The following is a 16,659-nucleotide window of genomic DNA, read 5'->3' on the forward strand; positions in this document are numbered from 1 at the left end:
CAGATATAGAGATGTGGAAATCATGCATATATTGAGAGATATATGTATATATAATGGTGTCTGGTTTATTCTCCATGGATGGTCTGGTACCGGAGATTATTTTCGCTTTACAGTGGGTGAACAAATGCCTCGTCCCGTGATTGTTAAAACAGTAAGGCGAGTCTCATTTAAAGCAATTCGACCTTATTGTTTCACAGCGAAGGGGTTTGAGGGTTTTGTTTCCTCACCTATCAACTCGGTAACCAAAATCGAACCGCAGAAGGCAATATTCGGACAATAGTATCTATAATGTTGCTGAAGAAAGATGTTATGAACATTGAGGGGACCCGGGGATGTTGTCAAGGAGCTCCTTGCCGAGCGGCTGATCCAGCCGTTCATGTCGGCACGTACGGCTTAGATTGAATCTAAGCGCATACAACTTTGAACCGTTCATTGGTCGGTTAAGATTCGAGTCGTCGATTGCCGAGATGAGCGGCCGGATCGGTACACCGCTCTACAGGGAAAGCTTCTCCCATTCCACATCGAGGTATCATTCTCTGCTCTTCTTATTTTTTCCTTTATCAGGTAACCCTCGAATCCATGTTGCTTGTGCCCAGGGGTGGACCTAAATGTCAGGGCACTTCTGAAAATCCCTCTCTCTTGGAATCTGGCTTGTCTGCAGTCTAGTTTTGCACTGTAGAGGTGCAGTACAGTTAATCGCAACTGTCGGATGGTATTTTTAATGGTCCAGATTTATTTTGATTTTCTTACCGGTAAGAATATACTTTTACCGGTAAGAGTTTTAGCGAATCTGAACCATTGATTATCAAGATGAACGGTTCAGATTGAACCACACGCGCTTCTGAGAAGCCGGATCCTTCTCTTGTACTATTTCTGAGTGGATTCGGAATTAATCTTATCCATGTATTGTACTCCCTCCGTCCCACTTTGTTGTGCCTGTTTTCTTTTTGGATGTCTCAAAAAATTATCTATATTTCTTAATTTCTAATAATTTATAGATCAAATATGAATCTTATTTGATAGATCTCAATTAATTCTTTTAAACAAAATTTTTGAAATCATAAAAAATATCATAGATTGTGAGTTATAAATAATCTTTTATGAGGCGTCAAAAAGAAAATAGACAACAAAATGAGAGAGAGAGAGAGAGAGAGAGAGAGAGAGAGAGAGAGTATTAAAAACTCATGTCGATAAATTAGTGGTTATTCAATTTATTTCATATAAATGCTATATGGCATCGACTTTTTAGTTGCAATGGTAACAAACAACATTATTAATTGTAATTAATGAGGTTTGAATCCATGTCCAATGAATGAGAATACATGATGTTTGCCACTTCGCTATCACTCAAGTTGCAACTATACTAAAGTCGTTTGGCCAATCTACCAATTTACGGAGTATTTTAAATAACTTTGTACAAAAAAAAAAAGAAAAAAAAAAGAAAACTTTGTCTAAAGAGAGTGAGACGTGACTAACTAATCGTCTGATAGAAAAGTACTCCGATCTCAATGCTATTTTTCTCTCCAAAATGATTAATAAAAGAGAATCATTTTATTGAGTTTGTACCAAATACAACTCGATGTCATCTCCTCATTCAGGATATAAAAGTCCAATGTTGATTCTCCTCTTAAACCAAGCCACAATCTTCGAACTACCTTATTTAGCATAGTCTTCAAGCTTGTTCAATCTTATCAACCAGTGTCTTGACGATGGCACGTCTTCAAGCATACGACAAACACCAGGGCAAAGCTCGACCGACAGCATCTTTAAGCTGGTATTTGAAATAGACCACGACAATTCTAAATGATACTGGGAGCTTCAATTCTTGAAGATCGTGAAGCCGGACTGTTAAATTGTCACGTCCTCGATTTTGAACATAATTATAAATGATTTACATAATAAAAATACTCACAAATATCCGTACGGTACCCAAAAGATCACTGTGTTCTCATTTCCTTAGTTAAGCTTCCAAATTCACAAAGTTTCCAAAATATTACAATATAGGCTCAACGGCCCCAAATCAACATAAGTATCAAATGTCGAAAGAGGATTAAGGGTTACAATATTCCAAATCAAAAGAATTACAATTTAAGTTACGAATACATCTTTCAAAATAAATTTACAAAGATGAATAAGTAACTCCTTCGGTTAGCTTTCAAAAATAATGACCACACTCCAAGCACGCCAAGCAATGCAAGCTATGGTCCCGGGTTAGCACCTGAAAATAATATAAGGCTTGAGCTACACTAGCCCAGTAGAAAAGTCTACGCAAACTCTATATGCAAATGAGCGAGACGAATGAACAAATGATAAAAGATCACAAGACAACGGAGGAAGCACAACTTTCATGAACAAGTGTCCCAAAATCTCCAAATTTTCTTTTATTCAACCCATAAATCATATCCGTTCAAATCGTGTCTCAACATGTCGTGTCATTTATGTGTCTGAGCCGAAGCTCCTGCCGGGCTAATTTTGGGACCCCGATATCCCCTGCCAAGCACCCACCTTGAAGGTTAGGCCTTGAAAAATTATTATGAGCATAAGCTCCTGCCAGGCTAATTATGGGACCCTGAAATCCCCTGCCAGGCACCCACCCGTCGATGGGCCCTGAATGTTCGCGCGTCATTTGCAAGTTCAAGTGTATCGTTCGTAAAACATTGCGCAATTCGAAGCTCATCCTTAACATTTCAACAAAAGAATTTACATTTTCGGACAAAACCAAGTTGGATGTCTCAATGATCATGGTACCATGCATTTACCCAAGCCATCATCATATATAGTAAACAAATCATTGTAGCCCCTGGAAAGGCATTTAGGCTTGGAAAAGAAAAGTGGAACGGTACAGGAGAAGTTTTGCTTTTCACTGGTGGTCTACCGGTAGGGAACATGGAGCTACCGGTAGGAATTGTAAACAGTGGGTGCAAGTTTCAGCTGGTAAGAGTTCTACCGGTAGAGATAAAAATACTACCGGTAGGTGGGAAAAAAATTAACAATCCTACCGGTAGGGAATAAGTCCTACCGGTACAAATGCAAAACAGAAAGGCCACCATTTTTGCACGAGGAAAAATCTGAGACAGGCTACCGGTAGGAGAAAAGTTCTACCGGTAGGAAGCTAATTTTTCTAGCAACACAACAGCGTTCTACCGGTATAACGGACGGGCCTACCGGTAGGAATCCAGAATTTGACGATTTTTCATCAGATAACAGATTTTGATCCAGACCAAACAACAATCAATATCAGCTCAAACAAAGCATGGAAATACTCAAACAAGACATAAGAGAACCCAAATAACATATAAGGAAAGGTAGAATTCCCTACCTCGAGTATCCAAACCGGAATCAAAGAGATTATGCAAACCCTAGCTTCCGGAATTCAAATCAAGCGAAAATACTCCGAACCAAACTTTGTCCAACACGATACAAGCTCGAATATGCAAATTAAAGATGGTTTGGGAGTTGATTGGTATGGATTTTTGGGTGGTTGGGTGAGAGAGTGAGAGAGATCGGGAGAGAGCTAAGATAAGAAATGGAAAATGAAAGTAAAAAAAAGAAAACATTTCCCTGGTATACACGTGCACACATGCACAAATTACACCAACACCCCATAACTTTCAACTCCTTACACAAAAGACCCCCACATTCATAATTAAACCATTTTCGTTCTTTTCTTTTCTTTTATTTTCTTTTACTACAAATATTAAAATAAAATGGAAAATTTTCGGATCTCTACATCCTACCCTCCTTAAAAGAATTTCGTCCTCGAAATTTTTCAAGCCAAAACTAGCTAACACACATATCACCTATGCACGCAAAACCTCAATCATAAATATTATGCAACATGCTAAATCATCAAAATACTTCAATCTTAAGTACTCACTTTGGGTTACTCCGGGAATAAATGCGGATACTTTTCTCTAACCTCATCTTCTCGTTCCCAAGTTTGATCCTCGCTATCCTGACTTCTCCATAAGACTCGCACCAATGGTATCGTCTTACCCCTCAACACTTGATCGCGCGAATCTAGGATACGGACCGGTTCTTCCCCATAAGACGCATCGGCCTCTAACTCGAGTTCGGACCACTCTAACACATGCGATGGATCCGGTTCGTACTTCCTCAACATAGACACGTGAAAGACATCATGTATACCCGACAGCCTCGGTGGCAGGGCCAAACGATATGCAACCTCCCCGATCTTCTCAATAATGTCGAACGGCCCGATATAACGCGGCGAAAGCTTTCCCTTTTTCCCAAAACGAGATAAACCTCTACGCGGCGATACTTTGAGGAATACATGATCCCCCTCTTCAAATGACAACGGGCGACGACGACGATCGGCATAATTCTTTTGTCGGCTTTGCGCGGTTAACAATCTTTGGCGAATCACCTTCACTTGTTCGGTCGTTCTCTCTTGAGCTTCCTTAAGGCGTTGACGAATTACTTTCAAGCTCTCGGAGGTCTCCTTAACCATATCCGGTCCTACAAGTGTAGCCTCTCCCAATTCGGTCCAACACACAGGCGATCGACACGGTCTTCCATACAAAGCCTCATACGGTGCCATTTCGATACTAGATTGATAGCTATTGTTGTACGCGAACTCGACTAACGGCAAGTGGTCCTCCCAACTACCCCGGAAATCCATCACACAAGCCCGAAGCATGTCTTCCAAAATCTGAATCGTTCTCTCGGATTGCCCATCGGTTTGAGGATGATACGCGGTGCTAAATAGAAGATTAGTGCCCAAAGCAGCTTGCAAACTCTGCCAAAAACGCGCGGTAAACCTCGGATCTCGATCGGACACGATGGATACGGGAATCCCATGAAGTCGAATGATCTCTCGAATATACAAACGACTAAGCGCATCAACGGAATCGGTGACCTGAATGGGTAAGAAATGAGCGGTTTTAGTCAAACGGTCCACAACTACCCAAATAGCATCATGCCCCCTCGGCGATCTCGGTAAACCCGTAACGAAATCCATGGTCACATGCTCCCACTTCCACTCGGCCACTGGTAATGGTTGCAATTCCCCCGCGGGTCGTTGATGTTCGGCTTTCACTTGTTGGCACGTGAGACACTTGGACACGAAAATCACAACGTCCCTCTTCATTCCGAACCACCAAAATTGTCTACGCAAATCATGATACATTTTCGTTCCTCCCGGGTGAACGGCTAACGGAGAATGATGAAACTCTCGTAAGATTTCTTCCCGACACGAAATGGGTACGAACAACTTTCCTTGATAGCGCAAGCTTCGGTCGGCGTGAATCATCCACCCTTCTTGAGCGTTTCCACTAAGGAATCTAGTACGGAGTTCCTCTGCTTCCTCATCATGTTGCTGGGCCTCAATCACTCTCGTCGATAAAGTCGATTGTACCGTCAAGTTGCATAACGTGACCCCTTCCCGAACTTCCTCAAAGTGTATGGCATAGGAGCCCAAATCGTTCATTGCTTTCCACTCATGAATCGCTAGGCTCGCTAGATGTGTCGGTTTTCTACTCAATGCGTCAGCCACAACGTTCGCTTTCCCCGGGTGGTATTGTAATTCGAAGTCATAATCCTCCAAATGCTCCATCCAACGGCGTTGACGAAGGTTAAGTTCCTTTTGAGAGAATAAGTATTTCAAACTTTTATGATCGGAAAAGACTTCAAACTTCTCACCATACAAGTAATGACGCCAACTTTTCAAAGCAAATACGACGGCTGCAAGTTCTAGATCGTGTGTCGGGTAATTCCGCTCATGTGTTTTCAACTGTCGTGACCCATACGCTACCACTCGTCCCGCCTGCATCAACACGCATCCCAACCCTTCCTTAGACGCGTCACAATACACAGAGTAGCCAACTCCACGGTCGGGCACAATCAAAACCGGCGCGGTAGTCAATCGCTTCTTTAACTCCTCAAAGGCTGTCTCACACGAGTCACTCCAAACGAATCGGGTCCCCTTACGTGTCAATCTAGTCATTGGTGCCGCTAAACGAGAGAAGTCTAAAACGAAACGGCGGTAGTACCCAGCCAAACCCAAGAAGCTTCGAATCTCGAATACGTTCTTTGGTCGCTGCCAATTCATAATCGACTCTATCTTTCCGGGATCAACAGACACTCCACCCTTCGAAACCACGTGGCCTAAGAATTTAACTTCGGATAACCAAAACTCACACTTACTAAGTTTAGCGTATAGCTGGTGCTCTCTCAAGAGTTCAAGAACGATGGTGAGATGGGCTTGGTGTTCCTCCTCCGTAGGCGAATAGATCAAAATATCATCCACAAAGACGACGACGAAGCGATCAAGATAAGCACGGAAAATACGATTCATCAAGTCCATGAATGTAGCTGGAGCGTTCGTTAGTCCGAAAGGCATAACAACGAACTCATAATGGCCATAACGAGTGCGGAAAGCGGTTTTAGGGATGTCCTCTCTACGAACCCTCAATTGGTGATAACCGGACCTCAAGTCGATTTTAGAAAAACAAGTGGCACCCCGAAGTTGGTCGAACAAATCATCGATTCTAGGCATGGGATACTTGTTCTTAATGGTGACTCGGTTTAGCTTACGGTAGTCAATACACAAACGGAGTGAACCATCCTTCTTTTGCGCAAAAAGAGCCGGTGCTCCCCACGGAGACGTACTTGGACGAATGAATCCTAGGTTCTCCAGTTCTTGTAACTGAGTCTTTAGCTCTCTCAATTCGGCGGGTGCGAAACGATATGGAGGTACGGAAATAGGAGCGGTACCGGGAAGTAGATCAATGGTGAACTCAATCTCTCGCTTGGGAGGTAAACCAGGTAACTCTTCCGGGAATACATCCGGAAAGTCGCAAACCACTAAGGGTAACTCCCCACGCATGAAGGCATCCTCATCTAGCGTCAAACTCGCCAACAATGAATAAACCGACCCTAGCTCACGAGGCCCACATAAATAAGGTTCCAATGGTTCTCGACGCTCCCCAAAGAATTCAAAACAAGGACCTTCGGGTGGACAAATACGAACTCGACGCTTAAAACAATCGATGGTAGCATGAAATTTGGATAGCCAATCCATTCCCAAGATAAGATCAAACCCCGACATTCCTAAAACGATGAAGTCGAACATGAAACGACAATCACGGATAACCAACTCACAATCTCGACAAATACGGTCAAGAGGTGTTCTACCCCCTAGAGGTGTTTCGACAAACAAAGGAGGACTAATAGTTTCCGATTCCAATTCCAAAGTACACACAAATGATGCAGCAATGAAAGAATGCGATGCTCCAGAATCAAAGAGTACTTTAGCAAATGAGTTGAACAAAAGAAAAGTACCCCTCACAACAGAAGTTTCCGGAACCTGAGAAGTGGTAGGTGGGATAGCAGAAGTGATGTTGAAAACTCGCCCCTGGGTACCCTGACCCTGCACAAAACCCCCTCTCTGACCAGAACCCTGAGCAGGCGCGGAAGAACTCGCTCCCTTGTCAACCCCGGAACTCTGAGCTGACGTAGTCTGACGAAAGTAAGGCTGCTGCTGCCTCTGAGTACCCCTAAACGGCTGGCCCACATTACGCCCCGTTCCCGGCTGCTGCACAGAACCTGACTCACTGCGCGCTCCCGACCCTTGAGGACAACTCCTTGCGAAATGATCCGTTTTACCACAAATATAACAAGTTTCCCCGAGGCGTGGACACTGAGCACGAACGTGTCCAGGTTGATTACACTTATAGCACACGGTTGAAGGTCTAGACAAAGCAGCCCGAGTCCCCAAAGAAGAAGGCGGCCTAAAGTTCGACGAACTACCCTGCGGTGTCTGAGATGGTTCCCTTGTCCTTTTCCTCCCTTGGCTTCCAAAGCTCCCCGATGAAGAACTCGTGTTCACGGTTGGTTGTCGCGGTTCCCAAACCCCTCTATTCCTTTGTGCCTCTTTCGGTATCTCAATACTTCTCGCACACTCAACTACCTCGGCGTATTTTGTCTTGCGTTGCACCATTACCATCCTCCTCACGGTATTATGCAGTCCTTTCTCAAAGCGTCTACATTTCCTCTCTTCCGTCGCCACCAACTCTGGCGCAAAACGAGATAAGGATTGAAATTTCTGTGCGTACTCCGACACGGTCATGCTTCCTTGCTCTAACTTCTCAAATTGGTCCCTCAATTGCTCACGGCTAGTTTCTGGAAAATACTGCTCCTCAAATAACGCCTCAAATTCAGCCCATGTCAAATTCTCAACATCTGGCTCATCTATTTGAGCTGCGGTCCTTGCCGCTCTCCTTGCATCTTTCCTACTTTCAAGAACGGATTCCCACCATTCACCGGCCTCCCCAACTAGTTGCACCGCCACGATACCTACCCTAATGTTATCTTCGGTGATATTGAGAGCTCTAAAAAGCTTACGGATTTGGGCTAGCCAATGGTCCGCTACCAAAGGGTCGCTACTAGTCCCATCGAACACTGGAGGGTTTCTACGGCTAAACTCCCGCATCGCCACCATAGCTCGATCCTCGACATTCTCTCTAGGTGCTTGGTTTAGAAGATTTGCAGCTGTAAGTGCTGCGACGAGGTCCCTAGCGAATTGGTTCTGAGCAGGAGGTACACCTGCACCTCGACCGGCCCCAGCCCCCGGGTTCCCACCTGGGTTCTCCCCATGCTGACTAACCTCGTCCTCAAGAGGTACCCCACGGCCACGACCACGGCCTCGACCACCCCGGGTCCCAGCCCCAACTCGTCTGACACGCGTCTTCGGAGGCATCTTACTACATGATATACAAAAGAAACTATTAACCACAACATTAAAACTACGGGGTTGAAGCCCTCAACTTCGCAACACGGGTTAATAGCTCTACACCACTCTACGATAATGAAAAAATGCAATGCCACGTAATCACATGAATGTTAGTCACACAAGCATGCACAAGTTATGTTAGAAGGCGCGACATTTTGAACCCATGAGACAAAACGTCTCCCCACGGTCTCTAGGTGTTCTAAACCTATGCTCTGATACCAAGTTGTCACGTCCTCGATTTTGAACATAATTATAAATGATTTACATAATAAAAATACTCACAAATATCCGTACGGTACCCAAAAGATCACTGTGTTCTCATTTCCTTAGTTAAGCTTCCAAATTCACAAAGTTTCCAAAATATTACAATATAGGCTCAACGGCCCCAAATCAACATAAGTATCAAATGTCGAAAGAGGATTAAGGGTTACAATATTCCAAATCAAAAGAATTACAATTTAAGTTACGAATACATCTTTCAAAATAAATTTACAAAGATGAATAAGTAACTCCTTCGGTTAGCTTTCAAAAATAATGACCACACTCCAAGCACGCCAAGCAATGCAAGCTATGGTCCCGGGTTAGCACCTGAAAATAATATAAGGCTTGAGCTACACTAGCCCAGTAGAAAAGTCTACGCAAACTCTATATGCAAATGAGCGAGACGAATGAACAAATGATAAAAGATCACAAGACAACGGAGGAAGCACAACTTTCATGAACAAGTGTCCCAAAATCTCCAAATTTTCTTTTATTCAACCCATAAATCATATCCGTTCAAATCGTGTCTCAACATGTCGTGTCATTTATGTGTCTGAGCCGAAGCTCCTGCCGGGCTAATTTTGGGACCCCGATATCCCCTGCCAAGCACCCACCTTGAAGGTTAGGCCTTGAAAAATTATTATGAGCATAAGCTCCTGCCAGGCTAATTATGGGACCCTGAAATCCCCTGCCAGGCACCCACCCGTCGATGGGCCCTGAATGTTCGCGCGTCATTTGCAAGTTCAAGTGTATCGTTCGTAAAACATTGCGCAATTCGAAGCTCATCCTTAACATTTCAACAAAAGAATTTACATTTTCGGACAAAACCAAGTTGGATGTCTCAATGATCATGGTACCATGCATTTACCCAAGCCATCATCATATATAGTAAACAAATCATTGTAGCCCCTGGAAAGGCATTTAGGCTTGGAAAAGAAAAGTGGAACGGTACAGGAGAAGTTTTGCTTTTCACTGGTGGTCTACCGGTAGGGAACATGGAGCTACCGGTAGGAATTGTAAACAGTGGGTGCAAGTTTCAGCTGGTAAGAGTTCTACCGGTAGAGATAAAAATACTACCGGTAGGTGGGAAAAAAATTAACAATCCTACCGGTAGGGAATAAGTCCTACCGGTACAAATGCAAAACAGAAAGGCCACCATTTTTGCACGAGGAAAAATCTGAGACAGGCTACCGGTAGGAGAAAAGTTCTACCGGTAGGAAGCTAATTTTTCTAGCAACACAACAGCGTTCTACCGGTATAACGGACGGGCCTACCGGTAGGAATCCAGAATTTGACGATTTTTCATCAGATAACAGATTTTGATCCAGACCAAACAACAATCAATATCAGCTCAAACAAAGCATGGAAATACTCAAACAAGACATAAGAGAACCCAAATAACATATAAGGAAAGGTAGAATTCCCTACCTCGAGTATCCAAACCGGAATCAAAGAGATTATGCAAACCCTAGCTTCCGGAATTCAAATCAAGCGAAAATACTCCGAACCAAACTTTGTCCAACACGATACAAGCTCGAATATGCAAATTAAAGATGGTTTGGGAGTTGATTGGTATGGATTTTTGGGTGGTTGGGTGAGAGAGTGAGAGAGATCGGGAGAGAGCTAAGATAAGAAATGGAAAATGAAAGTAAAAAAAAAGAAAACATTTCCCTGGTATACACGTGCACACATGCACAAATTACACCAACACCCCATAACTTTCAACTCCTTACACAAAAGACCCCCACATTCATAATTAAACCATTTTCGTCCTTTTCTTTTCTTTTATTTTCTTTTACTACAAATATTAAAATAAAATGGAAAATTTTCGGATCTCTACATAAATGCTCCAATGTCTCAATGTCCAGGGTACATTGATTGAAACATAATATTTTTACTGTGTCATAAATCGAATCGATCGTTTTGACTCGAATATGACTACCCCTGAATTCTTTGAATTCCGTAAATGGAAGTTCATCCTAATAAAACATATGAAAAACAAATAGTAAATAAAAGAGAGAGACACAAATTAAACATCGAAACTAAGAAGAACAAATAAAATACTAACAATAATTTACCTTAAACCAATCTCTTACGTTGATCCGCGGAGGATCCGATCTCGCAAGGACAGGGCGTGGGTCATCATTCTAGTGATGTGCTGCTACTACCCTACCACTCACAACAATATCTGGTCGGTCTTCATTCTTCCAGTCGGCCAGATCAAATTGGAAGCCATAATCTGGATCCTCTCATGTGGGCGGTGGGATGCGAAACCAATCATTTGTAAGCTGGAACGTCTTGATGAGATTCCTGTACTAGAAGTTTAATTGCTTCTAAAACAACAAGCGATAATAAAATATAGTAAAAGGTAATGTTACAAATAGTACAGACTACTGAGGTTAGTTTACTTCAGTAAAAGGGGAAGGGAAAAAATACGAAGAGAACATTTTACTTCTGAAAATTAATCGAAAGTTTGGTACTTCGACTATCAGAATCATTATGTATAATCAAATTACTACTTACCATAACAGAAACGCACTCGTTGCTAGTACGCAGATGTACTGATGTTTCCAAAGAGAATTGCTCGCTCCCCTGTAGTTGAACAACTATCACTGTCAATTCACTCCCATCCAAAGGGAGACACAAAAGATCGGGTTGGTATCCGTCTGTGGAAACAAAAGCGGAATTAGGAATTAATTCTGCCTTGGGCTAACCTCAATTGTATATAGTATCAGGGTATGAATTGTGTATACCTTTGTTGAAAGAGTTGGAGTTTCTATTATTTAATTGGACAAGATTTTTGGAAGAGGGAGAATACTAAAGACGAGCGGGGAAGTATTTGTATTATATTTTTGAACTTTTTTTTTTGGTTTGGTACAAAATTGCTAGAACCTATCTCTATTTATACTACTCCATGAAAGGTTCTAGTTATACTACTCCATGAAAGGTTCTAGTACAAAGATATTTTCATACAAGATAAATTTTGAGCTAATTCTAGAATTACTTATGTGAATAATTCTCCCAAAAAACTCGATTCACAAGGATATTCTAGAACTTCCGAAGTTAGATATTTTAGAGTTTCTAAAAATTAGATATTTATATTTTCTTTAATATTATCTTCTATCTTTGGGTTTTGTCAATTGGACTTGTTTGGACTTAACTTTTTTGTGCCAAAATACTAAATTTAGTTTATACTACAACTATGTTAATCATAATTAATATACAATTAAAAAAGTAGATACATCTAATAACACCAACAAACTATGCTTACATTAAAAAAAATTAAGATGCAAAATTTCAAACTGGGGCCTATTACATTAAGGCTTTCTGTTCCATTTGTTAGGGAAAGAAAAGTCATGCAAAATACAATCGAAGTATGATTCTCTCTTCTATACAAGTCTTACATTAATGTTGAATTTCTATCATATGGTTTGAAAGATGCCATAATTGGATCAAACTGCTTAGATTAATGCATTTTTGGTTCCGCTTCTTGATCGACATCTTGACCAATGGGTAGCTTGAAGTTGATTATTAGGGCTTTTCCAGTGACATCCGAATCAGAAGATGCACCTGAGGTTTCATGAAATACCTTGAGTTGATTTAACTGGGTTCCCTTGACGGTAGTAGAGAGGGAGAGAACGACAGAGAACGCAGAAAAGAAAGAACGTAGGAGAGAGGGAGAGAATGTCCATTAACAGAGAAAAGAAAGAACGTTGGAGAGAGGGAGAGAATAGCCGTTAATAGAGAGGCTGAGAGGGCTGAGTTGGGCTAAAAGAAAAAAATAAATTGGGTTAAAATTATCTGGGCTGAATTTTTACATATAATTTTTTTTTTCCCGTTTTTCTGAAAGTGACCTGACTATAGCCTTCCTTAGCCCTCAAGTACGTAGTTGGAAGAACTAGAAAAGCTGAAACTCAAATATTAATTCAAGCCTTCGAATTCCAGTATGCCAAAGGTTGCTTTTAAATGCCGGAGAAAAAGTGCTTCTAATAGAGGTAAAAATGCCACAATTAGAATTCGCAGTGTAGAACGACAAAACAAAAAACCACCGTTAAAGAATCGCAGCAGCGCACGCAACTTAATTTTTTGTTTACATGACCTCAATATTCATCAAAAAAAAAAAAAAAATTTCAAAAATTCAAAAAATAAATCTTGTCACACATCAAAAGAACATGATACATAACCAAGAACCCATCAAAACCATGTTTCAAGGCCCAAAACACATCATCCAGGAACAAGTCTACAACATATATATAGCTTCATATATCACCTGATTTCCAAAACAAAAAGAAGCAGCAGCAGCAGCAGCTTCACCTAGTACAAAGTTCAAGTGACGTAGTGATAGAACTAGCTTAGAAAGTTGGTGTAGAATAAAAAACATCACCACCATAAATCATGCTAAGTCTATTCATTCATCCAAGTCTGAAACGACAAGCCAGAGTATCAGTCCATTAGCCAAAGTATCAGTCAAATTTCAAGCCCCAGAGTCGTCCACTTGCTCTTCAATCTGCTTGAGAGAATTGGTGACGTCTGGTACATGCTCAACGCTGCTTGTTCGTCTCTCACCATCCTGGTTGAATGCAAGTACATTACATATCAATTACATAACAAAGCTGAATATGCCCCAAAATACTCATTTCAAACTCTGGCGAATAAACTTATACATACTTAAAGTCAAACATGTTGGCCCAAAAATACTCACATTTGAGGCTAGTCCCGTACATTCATGTTATAGTTAAAGCTGAAATTGTAAAGCGATTGAAATAATGATGTCAAGGATTCTAGGATGTACAGTCTAACATTTCCATTATCAACTACAAGAGTTTAGTCAAGAAGTAGACAATAAACCAAAGGAAAGCGTATGGAACAGGATTCAAGGATGAAAAGATGAATTTTGTCTCCTCCTCGAGGTTTATGTTCTGATGCGGTTGTCTCCAATCACATCGACCAAAAGGTGTGGAATAACGACCTTATACGAGACTTGTTCATATATCCTGTTGAAGCTGAGATACTATGCCACAATCCCATTCCCTAGGATACACCAAATCAAGTGTTGCTCTGGCATTCTTCAAAGAAGCGAGGACAATTTTACAGTCAAATGGGCATATCATATTCCTATGAAAATGAAGGAATATGGTGAGCACAGTGATCTCATTTAAGTTAACTCTAATCAAGATAGCTTTTGGAGTAAGGTTCCTTTGAATCATGAGACATCAGAACTTAGACACATGCATAAAAAAACTTGTACCTATCAATGCCAGTACCAACATAAAGCAATTCAACACAAAGGCCAGATATAATATAAGCTTAGTGAGGAATTTAGCCTAGCCTCACAAGTGTATGATCAAGCATATAAAGTATAAACCAAAATCAACATAGTCACTAACCAATGCCCTACACAACTCAGACTACCAAATCTATATAAGTATCACTAAGGGATATGTAGATTTACAACCTACAAAAACCTTAAATATAGAAGTGCATGTAATAGAAAAATAAATACAACTATTAATCAACAAAAGAAGGGACATTATCATTTCTATGTTGGACAGTTACCTGATGACTATTTGAACGTTCACCTAAAGAAGCTTCACATTGTCTCTTGATCCGTCCTCCATGATTAGGAGAGACGAGGGTCTTGATGTAGTTGTCCCCAACTCTAAAGTTCATAGGAATGCCAGGAACCAACATGTCCCTCAGCGTTCCATTTTTCAGATTGTACAAAACTAGTTTATGTTGGCCAGATTCATCTATCATATCCTTACTCCGCAAATTTCTTCTATCATGCCAAATGTTCCCAATACAAATTTGTCTTCCGCTGACAAATACAACACATTTTCTATAGAAATCCCAGGAATATCAATGTTAAATTTGGTCCACGACTCTGTTACCCCATACTTCTTCATTATCCAAACTTCAATTCCATAGTCAATAAAAGGCCAAACAACCAAACAGAGACAACCCCTGAGAACCACCAACTGGTAATAGCTATACCCATCATTATCAAACGGAGCAGGCAGCTGCACTTCCTTGAAAATCTCATCGCACAAATCAAAAGCAACAATAACTTTAGGACCATCGAAATCACCAGTGCTCGAACAAAGCCAATGGAGACGCTCATTAAAGTAACTCCCATGAAGATGTTCACCAAGGATATAAAAATGTAAACCTTCAATTCTCCTTCAAACATCAGTTTTTAATGAATAGACAGCCACATCAGTAATATAAGTAACAACCTTCACTTGGGCTTCAAAACCGTCAAATCCAAGGAGCATCACAACCTTGTAATCATCCGTAGATGATTCATAACCCAAACCAGCCAGGAAAAACGGGGACTGGTCAGACGAAGAGATGTCAAGAAAAGGTGGTTCGAGCAGTTTCTTACATTCTCCAGTGAATGGATTCGACAAGAAGTAGGAATCAATACCTTCACCACAAACTAGAACCAAGCCATTGCAAGAGCCAAAAACTTGGACCCAGTTTCCTGAGCCCGAGGGCCCCGAACCAAGCCTTTTCGCGGTCGGGCTTTCGTCGGTGAAGTCTACGGAGAAGAGCTTGCAAGAGGTGGAAATAAGAAGGGTTTTTTGAGGTTTGTTGGCAGTATTGGTTATATGAAGGTGGGTCTTGGGAGAAACACACCTGAATCGACAGAGAGACTTGATGGGTAGTCGAGAAAGTACTTCGGCGATGATCTTCGATGGAAGGTTCCTCCAGATGGGGTAAATGATGGTGTCGCTGTTGGATGCAGTAGTCGTCTTCTTCTTCATCTTCGTTGACTTTAAATATCCAAATACACAAGTACGTGGGCTCTACACATACTGCACACTCTAGTATATGTAGAGTTCACACACTTTTATGTGTGAATGTAAATTTGGGTGCGGTGGCAGAATAATAATAATTATTTTTTTGATTTTTGTGTGGGCACATTATGCTGTCAAAATGCACCCATATTTTTTTTGGGAAAATAATGTTCATGACGTATTTTGATAATTAATATCCATCAAGGTTATACTGAAAATATTTGTTAATGCTGAAAATATTCTTAGTGAATATTAATTATCAAAATACGTTATTGGCCCCGCCATTTTCCCCTTTTATTTGGGCTTTTGGTCATTTTTTGATTGATCACACCACACTAACGGTCCACATGCACCAATTTAAAATACACAAGTACATGGGCTCTGCACATATTGCACACTCTAATATGTGTGGAGTCCACACACTTGTATGTGTGAGTGTAAATTTGAGTGTGGTACTAGAGTAATAATTATTTTTTTTGATTTTTGTGTGGGCACATTATGGGTCCCACAAAAAATGTTTTAAACCTCAATGTATTCTTAAAATATTTTTTTATGACTTCCTTAAAAAAATTACCACGATCCGAGAATCAATATTTTAAAAAAATATTTTAAAAATACCTTGAATTTTGAATTATCTCTGTGGGACTAGTAATGGGTCATGCAAAAACCAAAAAAATCGTAACTACAGATTTCTAAAACACCTACGAATTCTTAAAACAGCCTTTACAAATATCAAATTATACTAATTTTTCTTCCAGAAGGTCATAAAAAAACATTTTAAGACTACATTATGGTTTGAATTATCCTTGTAAAACCCATAATGGACCTCATAAATATAAGAAAATA

At 40.9% G+C, this 16,659-nt stretch overlaps 1 protein-coding gene across 1 annotated transcript; it reads right to left on the reverse strand.

Moving 5' to 3' along the window:
• Positions 1–14,795: 14,795 nt before the first annotated feature.
• Positions 14,796–15,780, reverse strand: LOC131316229 (F-box/kelch-repeat protein At3g06240-like). Its single transcript, XM_058345533.1, has 3 exons — positions 15,270–15,780; positions 14,905–15,182; positions 14,796–14,831 (listed from the first exon to the last, which is right to left on the reverse strand). Exons 1-3 carry the CDS (start codon positions 15,778–15,780, stop codon positions 14,796–14,798), a joined length of 825 nt encoding a protein of 274 aa, XP_058201516.1.
• Between the last annotated feature and the right edge of the window lie 879 nt (positions 15,781–16,659).

The sequence above is a fragment of the Rhododendron vialii genome, chromosome 2a (assembly GCF_030253575.1).
Source record: "Rhododendron vialii isolate Sample 1 chromosome 2a, ASM3025357v1".
NCBI lineage: Eukaryota > Viridiplantae > Streptophyta > Magnoliopsida > Ericales > Ericaceae > Rhododendron > Rhododendron vialii.